An 18,223-nucleotide genomic window follows, 5' to 3' on the forward strand; every position below is an offset into this window, starting at 1 on the left:
AAAACTTTGCTTTGTCAAAATTAAGAAGTTAGCGTTTTAGGAGTTCAGTTCATTTCGAAACTTCGATGTAGATTAGCGTCTTATACGCCTGAAAACTAGGCGTAATTTATTTTTTTATTTTTTTATATTTGTAGATAACGGTCAGTTGATAACATTCACCAAATATCTCAAAATTGACAAAAATGTAGTTTAACATCTTCCAAAATTTATGCAATAATGTTCAATAATGGTTAAAATTCTGCAATGATGTTCAATAATGGCTAAAATTTATGCAATCTTCAATAATGGTTAAAATTCTTTGTATAAAAATGTTATCTTTGACAAAACTAACCTGGTTGTTCGACAATGGGCTGACAGTTGATTTGTGGTGTTCCAGTATAGCCGGGCGGACAAACGCATACTGCGTTGTGATTCACAACCTAGAAAGAAATTAAATCAATTATATAAACACATCGATACTATGACAAAAAATTATTATACCTGAATCAATGTCACTCCAACTAATGCCTACATTGATATTCAGTATTCACTCGCGAGCAAGATTCGAGTAAGTTGGTCAGTTTCTTACAGCTAGGACCAAGTTCTATGATCTATGGTTGATCTTAGCCTGATGGATAATGTAAGCAATGAAGATATCAGGAACAGAACAAAAATTAAGGATATCATGGATTGTGTGGCAAGACTCAAGTGGCCGGACATATTGCAAGACAGGACCCCACAAGATGGACCCTAAAATTTTACAGCTAGGACCAAGTTCTATGATCCATGATTGGTCTAAGCCTGATGGATAAAGTAAGCAATAAAGATCAGGAATAGAACAAAAATTAAGGATATCTTGGATTGTGTGGCAAGACTCAAGTGGCCGGACATATTGCAAGACAGGACCCCACAAGATGGACCCTAAAATTTTCAAGATGGAGACTTTGTGAGAAGAAAAGAGGCGTCAGAAGACTCCAAAAAGATGGTCTTATTACATAGCCGCTGTGGGGGAAAGAAACTGGCTGCAAGGAGCAACTGACCCAAGGAAATGGAAAGAAGGGGAGGAGGCTTTATATGATATGACATATAAACATTTAAAATACTGCCGGTACGTGGAATATTGTGGATGAGTATCATCGTTGAACAACAAACTAGACAAAAATATTGAAATCCTTTAGTACGCAACCATGATACAGGATTTACACACAACGAAGGTTTTATAGTCCCAAGAATTAACAGTAAATATGGGAGTCGAACACTGCAATATGTATATCGTTCCGAACATTTTTAATTTGTTGCCGACGGATGTTAGAGGTCAAAATAAAATGTGGAACAAAGGCAAAATAAAGGAATGGGTTAATGATCAAGAGTTACATTTATGAATATTGTAAAATGTTTATATTCTTACTTTTTTCTCTTTTTGTGTCTAAATTAGGTTAAAATCGTTAAAAACAATAAAGAATGTATTAAAAAAGAACTCCACCGACAAGACACACAAGGTGGCTTGGTGGGTCTCTGCAAAAAAAAGTTCTGAATATGTATAAATTGTGATTTAAATAAATGTAAAGGCCTATATCCAGCAGTGGAGGACAGAGGGCTCATGAAGAAGGACTGAGTTGAGTACCTGGCACAGGGCGTTGAGGCCGCAAGCGCCGCGACACGGATCTCCGCACTTCTGGGAGAAGCAGGCGCGCTCGCGGGGACAGTCCTGGTTGATGACGCACTCTGGGTACAAGCACGTGGCCGCTCCACCCGCTACGCGGCACTGCCCGTTGGGGCCGCACGGCGACGGGTAGCACGGGTCTACTGGAGCTTGAGCTGGACACAAATCAATAAATCATTAACCGACTCTTATTTTTATCTTCTTAACAGTTTTTTCTAGACACGAGTTGCATTTTTTATTTAATAATAATAATAAAACCCTTATCCGCACCCGAATGGTGCATAGGGCACTGTGTCATATAAACGCAGTGTTATCTTGATCGTTTTACACATGAAGGAAAGGTGATCTGCCCTCCGCTTCAGGTACCAGTCCATGGTAATATTTAATAAATATTACAGTGAAAAAATCACTTATATTTATTTTACCCTCCTTGGGAATCGAACCCGGGACCTCCGGAACGGTAGGCGAGCGTGCTGACCATTACACTACGGAGGCGGACAAATTATTAATTATTTACCTTGCTTAAAATGTACAAGGTTTATAGATATATAGTGGATTTTCTTTTATTAAACAACACCAATTTATTAAATGATAATGCTGTGACATATTTTTGCCAAATTTTGAAGCGTCGCAAAAACAAATGTCTTTAGACAGTTTTCTAGCTAAAATGGATGAATTATTTATCAAATTCATATTTTTATTTGCGATTTTTTTTTAAAAACCTAATTTGTTTTCCAAAATGTCACACTCCTTCACAATCAATAAGTTATTTTACTTGAATAAACGATTATAAAAAAATATAGTATTTTTTCGGCATGAAACGCATTTTACATAGATTTCTATGGGATAAAATATTCGCTTAGCAAGTAAGATGCTGGAACGAATTATGCTCGTTATAAGAGGTGCTACCAATGGTTAGAAAAAACTAAAAACACATTTGTTTGCTAAATCATTTCCACCGTAATCTTCTCCCCAATTCATTCACTGTGAAGCGTCCTTGAGGCAGTATTTTACAAAAATGGCGCTTTAAATTTAAATTATCCGCATTTATTATTATCACTATTCGCCTCCGTAGTGTAATGGTCACCACGCTCGGCTGCCGTTCTGGAGGTCCCGGGTTCGATTCCCAGGGGACTCAAATAAATATAAGTGATTTTTTTCACTGTAATATTTATTCAATCTTACCCTGGACTGGTCCTGAAGCGGGGGGCTGATCACCTTTCCCTCATGTGTAAACGATCAAGATAAAACAGCGTTTATATAAAGCAGTGCCCTATGCACCATTGGGGTGCGGATAAAGGTTTTATTATTATTATTCCACTGTATTAGACGCTCAGGAACGAACAAGAGAGTAGAGATTGAGAAGTTGAACGTACCGACAGGCTCCCTGCACTCCACGAAGGGGTTCCCTTGCAGCGGCGCGGGGCAGGAGCAGACGGGGCTGTGGTTGAGCGTCTGGCAGAGCGCGCGGTGGGCGCAGGTCCCGGGGCAGGGGTCCACGCAGCGGCTGGCCACGCAGGCGCGGTCCCGCGCGCAGTCCGCGCTCAGCGTGCACTCGGGCCGGCAGCCGCTGCCCGAGGGCGAGCCCTGGTAGCCGGGCAGGCACTCGCACAGGGCCGTGCCGCCCGCGCGCCGGCACACCGCGTTCGGCCCGCACGGCGACGGCACGCACGGGTCTGACGATTGCACCGGCTCCACTGTGGACCAAATTCATATTATAAAATCATTCATAGTAAAATTTGCAAATTTAATTACAGATTTAGCATCTAATTCGTAGAACTCCGTTTTATTTACATATATATGATATATTAAAATATAACACTGATTTTTAGAGTCTACTAAATTGTATTTTATTTATATGTTTTAAATATTACCTACTTGTTTAATTTTGATATCAATTTACAGTATGGATTTTATAATGAAGCAACTTGATTTTATATTGGATTTTTTTTTTACACACATACTATCACACGCCATATTTTTTATTTATTATCATTATTAATTTTTTTAAATAAATTTTTTTATTTTTTATTTTTTACAAAAATACTTCAATTTCATATTATTTCTAAGACTAAGCTGCTCATTATTGGGAAAAGGTATCAAATTGTGGTAGAGTTGGTTTCGAACCGAGAAACTCAGATTTAAGAGTCCACGACACTAACCACGGGACCACAACCCAACACGACATTAAAATTCATACACATATTTTCCAATGAGAATTAATTTGAAAGAATTTTTCTTATAAAAAACTGTCTGTAGAGAGTATCACAAAGATATTGTAGAAGCGACATCTCTTTATGTAGGATTATGGAAAGTCAACAGTATTTTAATTGTCATAATGTTTTTCAAATCAAGATTATAAAAAAGGTTCTACAGTATTATTTATAGATTTGGCGTTTAATTTGTACAACTCATCCAACATATTAAAATAAACACTGATTTTTAGAGTCCACTAAATTGTATTTGATTTATTTCACCTTGTTATAATATTATATGTTTATATTTTTTTATATTACCTACTATTGTCTAATTTTAACAATTTGATTAGTATGGTTGTCAATCATGGGTAGAATTGGTGAATGTTACACGTGTATAAAGTGATCACCTAAACCAGCCTACGACGGTTGTAAGCCCCGTAAATGCCCAGACTTAACAGAGAAAAACAGCTTCTATAATTGGAGATAATCCAGATTTGTGAACAAGTATTTGGACACACTCAAAATGTTAAAAAATTAATTGGTAATGATAGTCGGAGTAGTTTACCTCTGACGGGCACGATGAGGCACATGGAGAAGGCGTTGCCGGTGGTGCCGGGCGGGCACGAGCACACGGGCACGTGGTTGGTGACGGAGCAGCGAGCGCCCACGCCGCACGTGCCGGGGCACGGGTCGCGGCAGCGCGCTGCCACGCACGCCAGCGCCGCGGGGCAGTCCGCCGAGCTCAGGCACTCGGGCCGGCAGCCCGCGTACGGGTTGCCGCGGTACTCCGGCTCGCACGTGCACACCGCTTGACCGTTCTGGACCTAGAAACCGACAAATTACGTCACAAACTAGTTTAATATACAAAGCGTAGGTTTTTAATTGGTCCGCTTGAACCTTTCCAAGAAAAATACTTCAATTTCATACTATTTCTAAGCCTAAGCGGCTCATTATTGGAAATAGGTATAAATTGTGGTAGAGTGGGTTCGAACCAAGAAACTCTGACTTAAGAGTCCGCGACACTAACCACGGGACCATAACCCGACACGACATTAAAATTCATACACATTTTTTTCAATGATAATTTATTCAACAGAATTTTTCTTTTAAAAAACGGTCTGTATAGAAACGTTTGTGTATTGGTGATTGTATCCCTGATTTTTTCACAAATTATTTATTTCCGTTTCAGAAACTTAATAACTTTATATAATAATATTTTTATGTAATACGTAATTGTATTACGTAGGAATACAAAAATTCTGAGACCGTATCTTTTATATTTTATATCGATATTCTCGTTATATTACTGTTAGTTCCTTTCACAAAATTAAATACAGAATAATAATTATTGAAAAAAGTTAATTTAAAATAAGTTTTAAATCGTCTCTTTTGATTTGATGCAGTACCTTGTGCACCACCGAAGTGTGCATGAAGGTTCGAAGAAGAAAAGCTTAATGGAAAACAAAAAATATACCTGGCATCGAGCATTAGCTCCGCAGGGCGATGGATAGCACGGGTCGCGTGGTTCTGCGGGTCGTTCCACGGGTTCTAAATGAAACAAGTCAAGTATTAATCACTGGAAAATAAGCGAGACATAATTATCGTACGATAAAAAAGTGCATGCAAAAATTCAAAAACTAAATCCAAGAAATAGATAAGTCACAGAAAAAGAAGGTAAGAAAGAAAATCATCATGCAATACGTGACCAAACATAAAAGTTAAATAGTATAATATACATTATGAAACAAATATTAGCGTGAATTTGAGTTGATCGGTAGATTTAACGATTTGCGAACTGGACTGAAGGAACAAAAGTCGTACGAAATTTCATGCCTGAACTCGTACGACCCTCGCACCTTCCTATCGGCTCGGAATTGAACTATCTCATTAGGAAAGTTGAAGGGGCTTACTGGGGGCGGGCGAGCAATATCTAAATGGGTCACCGACGTAATCCGGGGGACAAACGCAATTGGGGACGTGGAGGACCACGGAGCAGCGGGCGTTGGGCGCGCAGGAGCCGGGACAAGGGTCCCTGCAGCGCGCGTTGATGCAGGCCAGCGCGGCGGGACACTCGCTGTTGAGCACGCACTCGGGGCGGCACGCGGGCGGCGCGCCCACGTAGCCGGCCAGGCAAGAGCAGGCCGGCGCGGGGGGCGAGCCCGACGCTACGCACGCCGCGTTGGGACCGCACGGGGATGGGACGCACGGGTCCCGCGGCTCCTCTACTGGCGTCTGAGGGGGAGCTGGAACATTGCGCGTGACAAGGTTTATTTCACTAAAAATAATATAATAAGATACTTCAACTGATTAAAGGCATTTGAGCTTTCAAGAGTAAAATTAACTAAAAAGTAACGCTTTGTGCAAACGTCTTTTTATTTCAGTTTGTTTAATATTTATCTGTAATGTCTCCTAAACAACATTGTAAAGTAATTGAAGCAGCCATTATTCATGTAAAATGCCTTACGAGTAGGGTAGCACCGAGCGAATGGATCTCCGGTATATCCCGGCGGACAGTTGCATATGGGATTGTGGTTCACGACTCGGCACAAGGCGTTCAAGCCGCAAGTACCGGGACAAGGATCTTGACATTTCTGATTGACGCAAGCTTTGTTGCTGACGCAGTCGGAACTGACGACGCATTCCGGTCTACAGGACGGCGGAGCGCCTACGTATCCCAAAAGACAAGAGCAAACGGCTTGACCGTTAATTTCTCTACATTGACTGTTGGGTCCGCAAGGCGACGGCTGACACGGGTGTTGTTCCGGTGGAGCTGTAAACAAACGAAAAAAAAACGCATTAAAAAAGGAGTAGAAATATTTGTTATTTAAATGTTAATGTTGGCAAGGAAAGGTAGACTTACGGGGCATGGACTTGCAGTATACGAATGGGTCTCCGGTGAGGGGTGCGGGACACGAGCACAGAGGCTGGTGGTTGATGACGTTACACTCGGCTCCTTGCCCGCACGTCCCGGGACACGGGTCCACGCACTTATTGCGTATGCACGCTTTATTCTTTGGACAGTCGTAATTCTGAATGCATTCTGGCTGACAGCTCACATATGGATTGCCGTGATATTCAGATATGCAAGTACAGACTCCGTTATTGCAATTTGCGTTAGGCCCGCACGGTGAAGGATTACACGGATCGGCTTTCGGTATTTCAACCGCTGAAAGATGGAAAACAAAAATTTAATAAAACGAGTATATTTAAATTCAATATTGAAACATAATTAAAACAGCGTATACTAACGTTCCGGCACTGGATAACAGTTACTGAATGGATCTCCCGTATAACGATTCATACATGTACAAATCGGTACGTGATTCCTGACATTGCAAATGGCGTTGATTCCGCAAGAACCGGGACAAGGATCGATACATTTTTCATTAATGCACGCCAAGTTACTGGTGCATTCTGCATTGATAGTACATTCCGGTTTGCAATTTGGAGCAGAACCCATATAATTTGGCAAGCAGGTACACGACGGGGAACCATTAAAATCTCTGCATTGGGAATATGGTCCGCAAGGGTTTGGATTGCACGGATTTTTATAAACTTCCACGGGTTCTTTCGCGGGAGCTAAAAATATTAAAATTATTCTTTAAATGATATTACAACAGAAACATGAATGTTAAAAAAGGTATAAAATAAAATCTTACGAGGAATCGGATAACACGATGAGAATGGATCTCCCGTATAACCCTGGAGGCAGGAACAGACTGGACTGTGATAATACACCCGGCAATCTGCATTTCGTCCACAGGGCTGCGGGCACGGGTCTGCGCACTTCTGCGCTATACAAGCCTTGTCAGCGGAACATTCCGAGCTTACGGTGCATTCCGGTCTGCAGTACGGTGGACTTCCGATGTAATTTGGTAAGCAAGAGCAAACTGCCTGATCGTTCAACACTCTACATTGGCTATTTGGTCCGCAAGGAGATGGGTCGCAAGGGTTCACCGGTGGCACAGGTTCGGCTAAAGAATTAAAGATTTGATAGGTTATTCGTAAAAGTTAAATAACGGTAAATAAGAAAACGACGGATAAAGTTGAAATTGGCACTTACAAATTTGCTGAATATTGCAATATTGGAATGGATCTCCAATGTAGCCCGGGAGGCAAGTGCAAGATGGAACATGATTGATGACTCTGCATAAAGCGTTTGTTCCGCACGTTCCCGGACACGGATCGTGACATTTGTTCTGAGCGCAGGCCTTATTAGAAGGACAATCCGAATTCAACACACACTCGGGCCTGCAGCCTTCGTACGGGTTTCCGTAGTAATTTGGAAGACAAGAGCAAGATCCGGCTCCGTTTTGTTCGCGACAAATAGCATTCGGACCGCACGGGTCGGGCAAGCACGGGTATATCAAGTCCGCCGGTCTTGGAACTGTAACTGAGAAACAATATATTATTAAACACCGAATCGATAAGATACGCTTAATAGAAAATATTGAGAAGAATAATTACTTTCTGGCGGGAAGCACCGTCTGAATGGATCTCCCGTAAAGCCGGCGACGCAGGCGCAGTTGGGAGAGTGGCTGACGACTCGGCATTCGGCATTCTGACCACATACACCCGGACAAGGATCTTTGCACAAGCTATTAATGCAGGCCAAGTTATTGGGACATTCGCTGTTGCTGACGCATTCCGGCTTGCAGTAAGGCGGCAATCCCACATATGTAGGCAAGCAGCTGCAGGATGGAGACTCTCCGATCACTTTACACTCGGAATACGGGCCGCACGGTGATGGACGACAAGGATCTTTCGGAGCGTCGGGTTCTTTAACTGTTAAGAAATATTCGAGATATTGTTATTACGTATATACAACGTTAAGAAATTTCAACCCAGGTCAAATATAATGAATAAAAATATTACCAATAGGAATACATCTGATAAATGGATCTCCGGTGTATCCTTGGTTGCACGAGCATATGGGGTTGTGGTTTATAACTTGACATTTGGCATTGAAGCCGCAGGTACCGGGACAAGGGTCGATGCATTTTTGGTTAACGCAAGCTTGACTCAAGCGGCAATCGGTGCTCGTCACGCACTCGGGGCGACACGACGGAGGCGAGCCCACGTATCCCACCACGCATGTGCAAACTGCCTGCCCGTTAATTTCGCGACATTTGCTATTGGGTCCGCAAGGTGATGGCTGGCAAGGGTCGGATTCGATAACTGGCTCTGAAAATTTAACAAGTGTTTTAGTGTACTCTGCAACTAATGAAGCTCATAAATAAAATGTCCGAATTATGAAAGGCAAAACCAAATTTATACCTCTGTATGGGGAACAGTTGACGAAGGCATTTCCCGTAGTTCCGGGAGGACAAGAGCACATAGGGACGTGATTGATAACATCGCATAGAGCGTTTTGTCCACACGCATTGGTACAAGGATCACCGCATTTATTTCTTATACACGCTTTGCTCTTCATGCAATCTTCATTAACTACACATTCTGGTCGACAGCCCGTGTAAGGGTCTCCAAAGTACTCGGGCAAGCATGAACACACTCCGTTGTCACATTTAGCATTGGCTCCACAAGGAGACGGGTTGCAAGGGTCTCTCTTTTCCGGTGGGGATTCTGTAAGTTTAAAAAAAATACATATGAAATGTGGACTTAAAATATCATTTCATACGAAATACTGGAAGAGCGGTCCATAAAACTTACGAGGCGGTGTCGGATAGCAACTGGTGAACGGATCTCCCGTGTAACCTTCGAGGCAAACGCAAATGGGAGTGTGGTTTATGACCGAGCACTGGGTGTTGACTCCGCAAGACCCGGGGCACGGATCTCGGCATTTGCTGGATATGCAGGCGAGTTGGCTACCGCATTCTGCATTTATGGTGCACTCCGGTCTGCAGTTTGGAGGACTGCCGATAAATGTGGCCAGACAAGAACACGAAGGTGACGTTCCGATAGCTTGACATATGGAATTCGGTCCGCAAGGTGATGGAACACAAGGGTTTGTGTAAATGACGTCTTTAGGAGCTAAAATAAAAGATATTATTCAATTAGATAAAAAATTTGTCAAAAAAGGCAAACAAAATTGACATCGGTTCAAAATAAAAATTTCCTTACGTTCAGGAATGGGTAAACATCTACTGAAGGGATCTCCAGTATAGCCCACATCGCAAGAACAAATGGGACTGTGGTTCACGACGTGGCACGAAGCGCCACTACCGCATGTTCCCGGACACGGGTTGATACATTTCTGGTTACTGCAACTTTTGTCCGAAGGACACTCGGAGCTGACAACGCATTCGGGGCGGCATTGCGGAGGGCTGCCGATGAAATTTGGCAAACAAGAACAAGCCGCCTGATTATTGTTTACTCTGCATACCGAGTTTGGTCCGCACGGGTTCGGTTCGCACGGCGACGTGGGAATCGCAGGAACTGAAAATAAATTAATTTGTATTATTGACGAGGAACCTGATCGATGAAAGTGTTAAAATATACCAACAACGTAAGTGTGACACTCACTTATCTCAATTTGCCTATTGCAATACTGGAATGGATTTCCGGTGTAACCGACAGCGCATGTGCAAACCGGGATGTGATTGATAACTTGACAAATGGCATTTGCGGAGCAAGTTCCCGGGCACGGATCTTTACATTTGTTTCCGATGCAAGCTTTGTTTGACGAACAGTCGGTGTTCAGAACGCACTCGGGCTTGCAACCGTCATATGGATTGCCGAAGTAATCAGGTAGACATTCGCAGGAACCCGCCTTGTTGCGTTCGCGGCAAATGGCATTTGCGCCGCAAGGTGATGGATAGCACGGGTCACTTCTATCCGCTAAAGGCTCGTTGATAATAACAACGCACTGAACAAATGGATCTCCAGTAAAACCGGAAATACAAGAGCAAGTGGGACTGTGATTTACGACGAAGCACTGAGCATTTTGTCCACAGGATCCTGGACAAGGATCTTTACACTTTTGCCGAATACAAGCCAAGTTTCCGGAGCAATCGCCATTGTATACACATTCCGGTCTACAATTTGGCGGCGACCCGATAAATGTCGGCAAGCAAGAGCACGAATAAGAGTCTCCATTGGGAGTGCATTGGCTGTTTGGTCCGCACGGTGATGGATAGCACGGATCCCTCGGCGTAGGTTCAGCTTGTAGAGGCGCTAAAAAAATATATATTTTGAAATAAAACAATATATGCGCTTGATCATTTTAATATAAACAAACTTATTCTTAAAATATTTAACTCACGTTCATATCGTAGGCATCGAGTAAATGGATCCCCGCTGTACCCTGCTGGACAAGAACATATGGGATTATGATTCACAACATCGCATTTAGCTCCGAGTCCACATGTTCCGGGACAGGGATCTCTACACTTCTGATTACTGCAGGCCTCATTCTGGGGACATTCGGAGCTGACCACGCACTCGGGTCTGCAAGTCGGCGGACTGCCGATGAAGCCCGGTACGCAAGAACACACAGCTTGTCCATTAATTTCCCTGCATTGACTGTTAGGACCGCACGGGGATGGATTGCATGGATGTGTTTCGACAGGAGCTGATTGAGAAAAAAGACAAAAGAGTTATAAGAAGAAAAATTTAAAAGGTATACCAAAAGCGATGAAGGAGTGAAAACCTACCTTGGAAAGGTCTGCATTCAACAAAGGCATTGCCAGAGAAGCCGGTTGGACAGCTACACATTGGTATGTGATTGATCACATCGCATTGTGCATTCTGACCGCAAGTTCCCGGACACGGGTCCGCGCATTTGTTGCGCATGCAGGCCTTATCTCTGGGACAATCTGCGCTGACTACGCATTCAGGTCTACAACCGAAGTAGGGATCTCCCTGGTATTCGGGCAGGCACGTGCATACACCGTCTCTACACTGAGCGTTAGGGCCACAAGGGGATGGATTGCACGGATCGGTTTCTACAGGTTCAGCAGCTAAAAACGAAAAGGGGATGTCGTGAACGTCAACCGAAATGCGATGGGATGCAAGTGCAATAAGCAAATGGAGTCAAAATTTTCTTACGTGGCGGCGGTTTGGGATAACAATTTGTGAACGGGTCTCCCGTATAGCCATCGGGACACGTGCAAACCGGCGTGTGGTTTATGACCGCACACTGCGCACCAATACCGCACGATCCAGGGCAGGGGTCGCGGCACTTTTCACTCATGCACGCCTTGTTACTGCTGCATTCGGGATTTATAGTGCATTCGGGACGGCAATTCGGGGGACTTCCTATGTACGTGGGTAAGCATGAGCACGAAGGCGTTCCGCCGATGTCTCTGCACTGAGAGTTCAGACCGCAAGGGGAGGGTACGCAAGGGTCTCTGTAAGGCTCTTGCTGCGGCAAGGGTTGGGGTGCTGAAAACATGCGCACGGCATTGATTAGCAAACGGATTCGCGCGAGACCCGGCCATACATATGTATATCACTAAGAACGTAGTGGCGACAACTCACGAGGTATCGGGTAGCATCTGGAGAACGGATCTCCAGTGTATCCCTGGTTGCACGAGCATATCGGACTGTGGTTATTGACTTGGCAGCGAGCGTTCAATCCGCACGGCCCCGGACAGGGGTTGGTGCACTTTTGGTTGAAGCACGCCTTGTCTTGCGAACACTCCGAACTGACCACGCATTCGGGCCTGCACGCGGGTGGCGCACCGACATATGTCGGCAAACAAGAGCACACGCCTTGGCCGTTAACTTCTCTGCACTGACTGTTGGGACCGCAGGGCGAGGGATTACACGGATTAACGGGTTCCGCTACGACGGCTGAGATACAAAATACAACACGATTAAACATTTAACCTAATACAAATCAATGCCTATTCTTCTACTACTACAAAGTATAGACAAGCTATATAATATGTAATTTAATGCATTTCATTCGGAAAACTAGATTTATTCTTCATATTTACAATCACAACCATACCATATAAACTGATCACATCACAGAATAATCATGAGAAAATGAATTATTGTCATAAGTTCATATATTTTGTCACTTCTTAATAACTTTAAAAAAATTCATTTTATAAGAAAGAAACGAAAAAAAAATCGGTACCTAAAAAATAAAAAAAAGTCAATTTTTTTTATTCGAATTCGTTTATATCGACTATCGATTTTTTTATAAAAAGATAGATTCTAAAAATCTTTGCAAACCTGATCATTTTTTAAATAGAAAAATTTCATAAAAATATGTAGGCAAAAGACAAACCCTTTGAAAAATAATCTTATTGCAGATAGAAAAAGTCAGAACAGGTATAATAATCATAGAATGTGACGAATATAGAGAGTATGCTTACGTTCTTGGTAAACATTGCAGAAACGGAACGGGTCGCCGGTATATCCCGGGCGACAAGTGCAAGATGGAAGATGGTTAACCACTTGGCAGTCGGCATTCTGCCCGCACGTTCCGGGACAAGGATCCTGGCACTTGTTGCGGAGACAGGCCCGATTAGAGGGACAATCCGAATTGATCACGCATTCCGGACGACAACCTTCGTAAGGATTTCCGAAATATTCCGGAAGGCAAGAGCAAGCCCCCGCTCCATTTTGTTCCCGACATATTGCGTTTGAACCACAGGGGGTAGGAACACACGGGGTCGGTCTCTCTTCCCGGATAGGGTCTTGTTGTACAAAGCACTGGACGAACGGGTCGCCCGTGTATCCGATGGAGCAGATGCACATAGGCGTGTGGCTGACCACACGGCATTCGGCATTCGCGCCGCACGAACCCGGACATGGATCTTTGCATTTCTGATTGATGCACGCAAGATTGCTGCTACATTCGCTGTTACTGACGCATTCCGGCCTACAGTTGGGCGGGGAACCGATAAATTCGGGGAGGCACGAGCACGAAGGGGAGTCGCCGACCTCTCTGCACTGGGAGTTGGGACCGCAAGGTGACGGCTGGCAGGGGTTCACCGGCTCGGGGGGAGTTTCCGCTGTGGAGAGCGAATAAGTTCACCGTTATGAGATGTCTAAAGGGGCTTAAGTAAACGCGCAAACGCGGGAAGGGAAACAGGCCTTACGTATGGGTTGGCATCTGACGAACGGATCGCCCGTGTACCTCGCCGGGCAAGTGCATATGGGATTGTGATTTATGACCTCGCATCTGGCTCCGATTCCGCACGTTCCGGGACAGGGATCTCTACACTTCTGATTACTGCAGGCCTCATTCTGGGGACATTCGGAGCTGACCACGCACTCGGGTCTGCAAGTCGGCGGACTGCCGATGTAGCCCGGTACGCAAGAGCACACGCCTTGGCCATTAATTTCCCTGCATTGACTGTTGGGACCGCACGGGGACGGATTGCACGGATTGGATTCGATGGGAGCTGAATCAAAAGAATGTCGGGTTAAAAATATATTTCTTCAAATGCTTCATAAAACAGGATATTAAATGGAAACGTACCCTGAACTGGTCGGCAATCAACGAAAGCATTTCCAGAAAAACCAGCGGGACAACTACACATAGGTATGTGATTTATCACATCACAGCGTGCATTCTGACCGCAAGTTCCCGGACACGGGTCCGCGCATTTGTTGCGCATGCAGGCCTTATCTCTGGGACAATCTGCGCTTACTACGCATTCCGGTCTACAACCGAAGTAGGGATCTCCCTGGTATTCGGGAAGGCACGTGCATACACCGTCTCTACACTGAGCGTTAGGGCCACAAGGGGATGGATTGCACGGATCGGTTTCTACGGGTTCGGCAGCTAAAATTGACAGTTATTTTTTCAATCGAAATTATGGGTTATCTAAATTTTTGACATAGCATTATTTATGGAATAATTTTGTTCTTACGTGGCGGCGGTTTGGGATAACAATTGCTAAATGGATCTCCTGTGTAGCCATCGGGACAAGTACACACTGGCGTGTGGTTTATGACGGCACATTGTGCTCCCAGACCGCAGGATCCCGGACACGGGTCGCGACACTTCTCATTCATGCACGCTTTGTTGCTTGCGCATTCGGAATTGATGGTACATTCCGGCCGACAGTTAGGAGGACTTCCGATGTAAGTTGGCAAACATGAGCACGAAGGGGCTCCGCCGATATCTCTACATTGCGAGTATAGTCCGCAAGGTGATGGCGAACAAGGGTTGTGATACTCTTCTCTTACAGGTTCAGCCGGAGGCGGTACTATCGACAAGACAATTTACGTTTTAAGAATCAATAATTGGAATGAATAGATAATACAAATACGTCGAGACATGTATAGACAATTTAAATTGAAGTGCATGAAATAATGTACGAAGATAAATAAACATATTATTGAAAAATATGTTGAAGGATCCTTACTTGGATAACAGGACGTAAATGGATTTCCAGTATATCCTTGACGGCAAGAGCAAATAGGGCTGTGATTGATTACTTGGCAGTTTGCGTTAGCTGCGCAAGAACCGGGGCACGGATCCACGCACTTCCTGTTCACGCAAGCCAGAGTGAGAGAGCACTCGGAACTGATGGTGCACTCCGGGCGGCACATGGGAGGAGACCCCACGTAGGTCGGTAAGCAAGAGCAGACAGCTTGCCCATTTATTTGCCTACATTGGCTGTTCGGCCCGCAAGGCGAGGGAACGCAAGGGTCAGAGGGTTTCGGTTCAGCCTCTGTAATTTATTTATAAAAACCCGGTTGATTTAGGTTGTAGCATCACATAGATTTTATTTTGCAATTTCAATATCTAGTCAAATATTTAAGGTGACGATAAAAAGCACATGTGATATTATAATTTAATTTTGTAAATAAACTACTTGATTCGGAAATATATTTAATCGTATATGAAGATTTCTTACGTTGAATCTGAAGAGAACAGAATCTGAAAGGATCTCCAGTATATCCGTTTGGACAGACGCATGACGGAAGGTGGTTGATAACTTGACAGATAGCATTGACAGCGCAAGTTCCGGGACAAGGGTCCATACACTTGTTGCGAACGCAAGCTTTGTTAGAGGGGCAGTCTGAGTTGAGTATGCATTCGGGTCTGCATCCCTCATACGGATTTCCCGTATAATCGGGGAGGCAAACACAAGAGCCCGCTCCATTTCTCTCCCGACATTCGGCATTAGCGCCGCACGGAGACGGGATACAGGGTGTAGGTTGTTCTTGCAAAACGGGTTCTTGGAAAAAGTAAAGTTATTAATAATTTTCAAAACGGAGTACCAGATTATAAAGAAAAGATACATATTAGAGATATACCTGGTATTTGATCACAACGAGTGAAAGGATCTCCCGTTAAAAATGAAGGGCAGATACAGTTCGGAGAATGACTGACAACTCTGCATTCCGCATTGAATCCGCACGTGCCCGGGCAAGGATCTTTACATTTCTGATTGATACAAGCGAGGTTGCTCGGACATTCACTGTTACTGACGCATTCCGGGCGACAGTTGGGCGGGGATCCGATAAATTCCGGAAGACAAGAACACGATGGAGAATCACCAATTTCTCTACATTGAGCATTAGGACCACACGGAGAAGGTTGACAGGGGTTTACCAGCACGGGAGGAGTTTCCGCTGTGGATAATAAGGATAGCATTATGGCACCTAAGAGGAAGTTCAAATTAAAGAAAATATAGCAAAAGTAAGAACTCTTACGTATGGGTTGGCATCTAACAAATGGATCCCCTGTATATCTCACTAGGCAAGAGCATATGGGATTGTGATTTATGACCTCGCATCTGGCTCCGATTCCGCACGTTCCGGGACAGGGATCTCTACACTTCTGATTACTGCAGGCCTCATTCTGAGGACACTCGGAGCTGACTACGCACTCGGGTCTGCAAGTCGGCGGACTGCCGATGTAGCCCGGTACGCAAGAGCACACGCCTTGGCCATTAATTTCCCTGCATTGACTGTTGGGACCGCACGGGGACGGATTGCAAGGATTCGATTCGATGGGAGCTGAATTAAAGGAATTATAAAGTTAGGTAAAAAAATTGCTTCAAATCATTCATAAAAGAGGACGCTACACGGAAACATACCCTGAACTGGTCGGCAATCCACGAAAGCGTTTCCAGAAAAGCCAGCGGGGCAACTGCACATCGGAATGTGGTTTATCACATCACATCGTGCGTTCTGACCGCAAGTTCCCGGACACGGGTCCGCGCATTTGTTGCGCATGCAGGCCTTATCTCTGGGACAATCTGCGCTGACTACGCATTCAGGTCTACAACCGAAGTAGGGATCTCCCTGGTATTCGGGCAGGCACGTGCATACACCGTCTCTACACTGAGCGTTAGGGCCACAAGGAGATGGATTGCACGGATCGGTTTCTACAGGTTCGGCAGCTAAAAACGAAAAGGGGATGTCGTGAACGTCAACCGAAATGCGATGGGATGCAAATGCAATAAGCAAATGGAGTCAAAATTTTCTTACGTGGCGGCGGTTTGGGATAACAATTTGTGAACGGGTCTCCCGTATAGCCATCGGGACACGTGCAAACTGGCGTGTGGTTTATGACCGCACACTGCGCACCAAGACCGCACGATCCAGGGCAGGGGTCGCGGCACTTTTCATTCATGCACGCCTTGTTACTGCTGCATTCGGGATTTATAGTGCATTCGGGACGGCAATTCGGGGGACTTCCTATGTACGTGGGTAAGCATGAGCACGAAGGCGTTCCGCCGATGTCTCTGCACTGAGAGTTCAGACCGCAAGGGGAGGGTACGCAAGGGTCTCTGTAAGGCTCTTGCTGCGGCGGGGGTTGGGGTGCTGAAAACATGCGCACGGCATTGATTAGCAAATGGATTCGCGCGAGACCCGGCCATACATATATCACTAAGAACGTAGTGGCGACAACTCACGAGGTATCGGGTAGCATCTGGAGAACGGATCTCCAGTGTATCCCTGGTTGCACGAGCATATCGGACTGTGGTTATTGACTTGGCAGCGAGCGTTCAATCCGCACGGCCCCGGACAGGGGTTGGTGCATTTTTGGTTGAAGCACGCCTTGTCTTGCGAACACTCCGAACTGACCACGCACTCGGGCCTGCACGCGGGTGGCGCACCGATATATGTCGGCAAACAAGAGCACACGCCTTGGCCGTTGACTTCTCTGCACTGACTGTTGGGACCGCAGGGCGAGGGATTACACGGATTAACGGGTTCCGCTATGACGGCTGAGATACAAAACACAAAAATTTAAAGAATATGCACGAAAGAATCACCTGGTTGAATATGATGCTTCAGTAATAATTAATAAAAAATATTCATTCAATAAACGATGATGTTATCTGCTTGCAGACTCACTGAACACAAACGCGCTTATAAAGTATTAATCTTTCTGATCCATGCACCATGTACCCTTCAGCTGGACAACACGGCTGTCCAAATTTAAAACACAGTAAGGGACATTTTTTTGTAGTACGTTTTTTTTTGCATTTTCGGATTA

The 18,223-nt window shown here is 44.7% G+C and overlaps 1 protein-coding gene across 1 annotated transcript in view; it reads right to left on the minus strand.

Annotated features, from left to right (window-relative positions):
• Positions 1 to 18,223, minus strand: part of dpy (fibrillin-like protein dumpy) — a 155,738-nt gene that overhangs the window by 12,839 nt on the left and 124,676 nt on the right. Inside the window, exons 94-125 of the mRNA XM_088264473.1 lie at positions 17,637 to 17,951; positions 17,209 to 17,544; positions 16,815 to 17,120; positions 16,429 to 16,734; positions 16,030 to 16,347; positions 15,627 to 15,950; positions 15,132 to 15,440; positions 14,634 to 14,972; positions 14,240 to 14,545; positions 13,857 to 14,162; positions 13,128 to 13,769; positions 12,280 to 12,594; positions 11,848 to 12,183; positions 11,454 to 11,759; positions 11,063 to 11,371; positions 10,324 to 10,974; positions 9,922 to 10,236; positions 9,511 to 9,831; positions 9,118 to 9,423; positions 8,716 to 9,024; positions 8,308 to 8,625; positions 7,904 to 8,233; positions 7,500 to 7,814; positions 7,090 to 7,419; positions 6,701 to 7,006; positions 6,305 to 6,610; positions 5,751 to 6,083; positions 5,315 to 5,388; positions 4,406 to 4,664; positions 3,019 to 3,339; positions 1,604 to 1,797; positions 332 to 419 (exon numbers count right to left, since the gene is read on the minus strand). Coding sequence (XP_088120599.1) covers positions 332 to 419; positions 1,604 to 1,797; positions 3,019 to 3,339; positions 4,406 to 4,664; positions 5,315 to 5,388; positions 5,751 to 6,083; positions 6,305 to 6,610; positions 6,701 to 7,006; positions 7,090 to 7,419; positions 7,500 to 7,814; positions 7,904 to 8,233; positions 8,308 to 8,625; positions 8,716 to 9,024; positions 9,118 to 9,423; positions 9,511 to 9,831; positions 9,922 to 10,236; positions 10,324 to 10,974; positions 11,063 to 11,371; positions 11,454 to 11,759; positions 11,848 to 12,183; positions 12,280 to 12,594; positions 13,128 to 13,769; positions 13,857 to 14,162; positions 14,240 to 14,545; positions 14,634 to 14,972; positions 15,132 to 15,440; positions 15,627 to 15,950; positions 16,030 to 16,347; positions 16,429 to 16,734; positions 16,815 to 17,120; positions 17,209 to 17,544; positions 17,637 to 17,951 — 10,149 coding nt within the window. The remainder of the gene's footprint in view (positions 1 to 331; positions 420 to 1,603; positions 1,798 to 3,018; positions 3,340 to 4,405; positions 4,665 to 5,314; positions 5,389 to 5,750; positions 6,084 to 6,304; positions 6,611 to 6,700; positions 7,007 to 7,089; positions 7,420 to 7,499; positions 7,815 to 7,903; positions 8,234 to 8,307; positions 8,626 to 8,715; positions 9,025 to 9,117; positions 9,424 to 9,510; positions 9,832 to 9,921; positions 10,237 to 10,323; positions 10,975 to 11,062; positions 11,372 to 11,453; positions 11,760 to 11,847; positions 12,184 to 12,279; positions 12,595 to 13,127; positions 13,770 to 13,856; positions 14,163 to 14,239; positions 14,546 to 14,633; positions 14,973 to 15,131; positions 15,441 to 15,626; positions 15,951 to 16,029; positions 16,348 to 16,428; positions 16,735 to 16,814; positions 17,121 to 17,208; positions 17,545 to 17,636; positions 17,952 to 18,223) is intronic.

Source organism: Brachycentrus maculatus, unplaced genomic scaffold (assembly GCF_059751285.1).
Source record: "Brachycentrus maculatus isolate JH-2025_06_01 unplaced genomic scaffold, ASM5975128v1 h1tg000227l, whole genome shotgun sequence".
NCBI classification, from domain to species: Eukaryota; Metazoa; Arthropoda; class Insecta; order Trichoptera; family Brachycentridae; genus Brachycentrus; species Brachycentrus maculatus.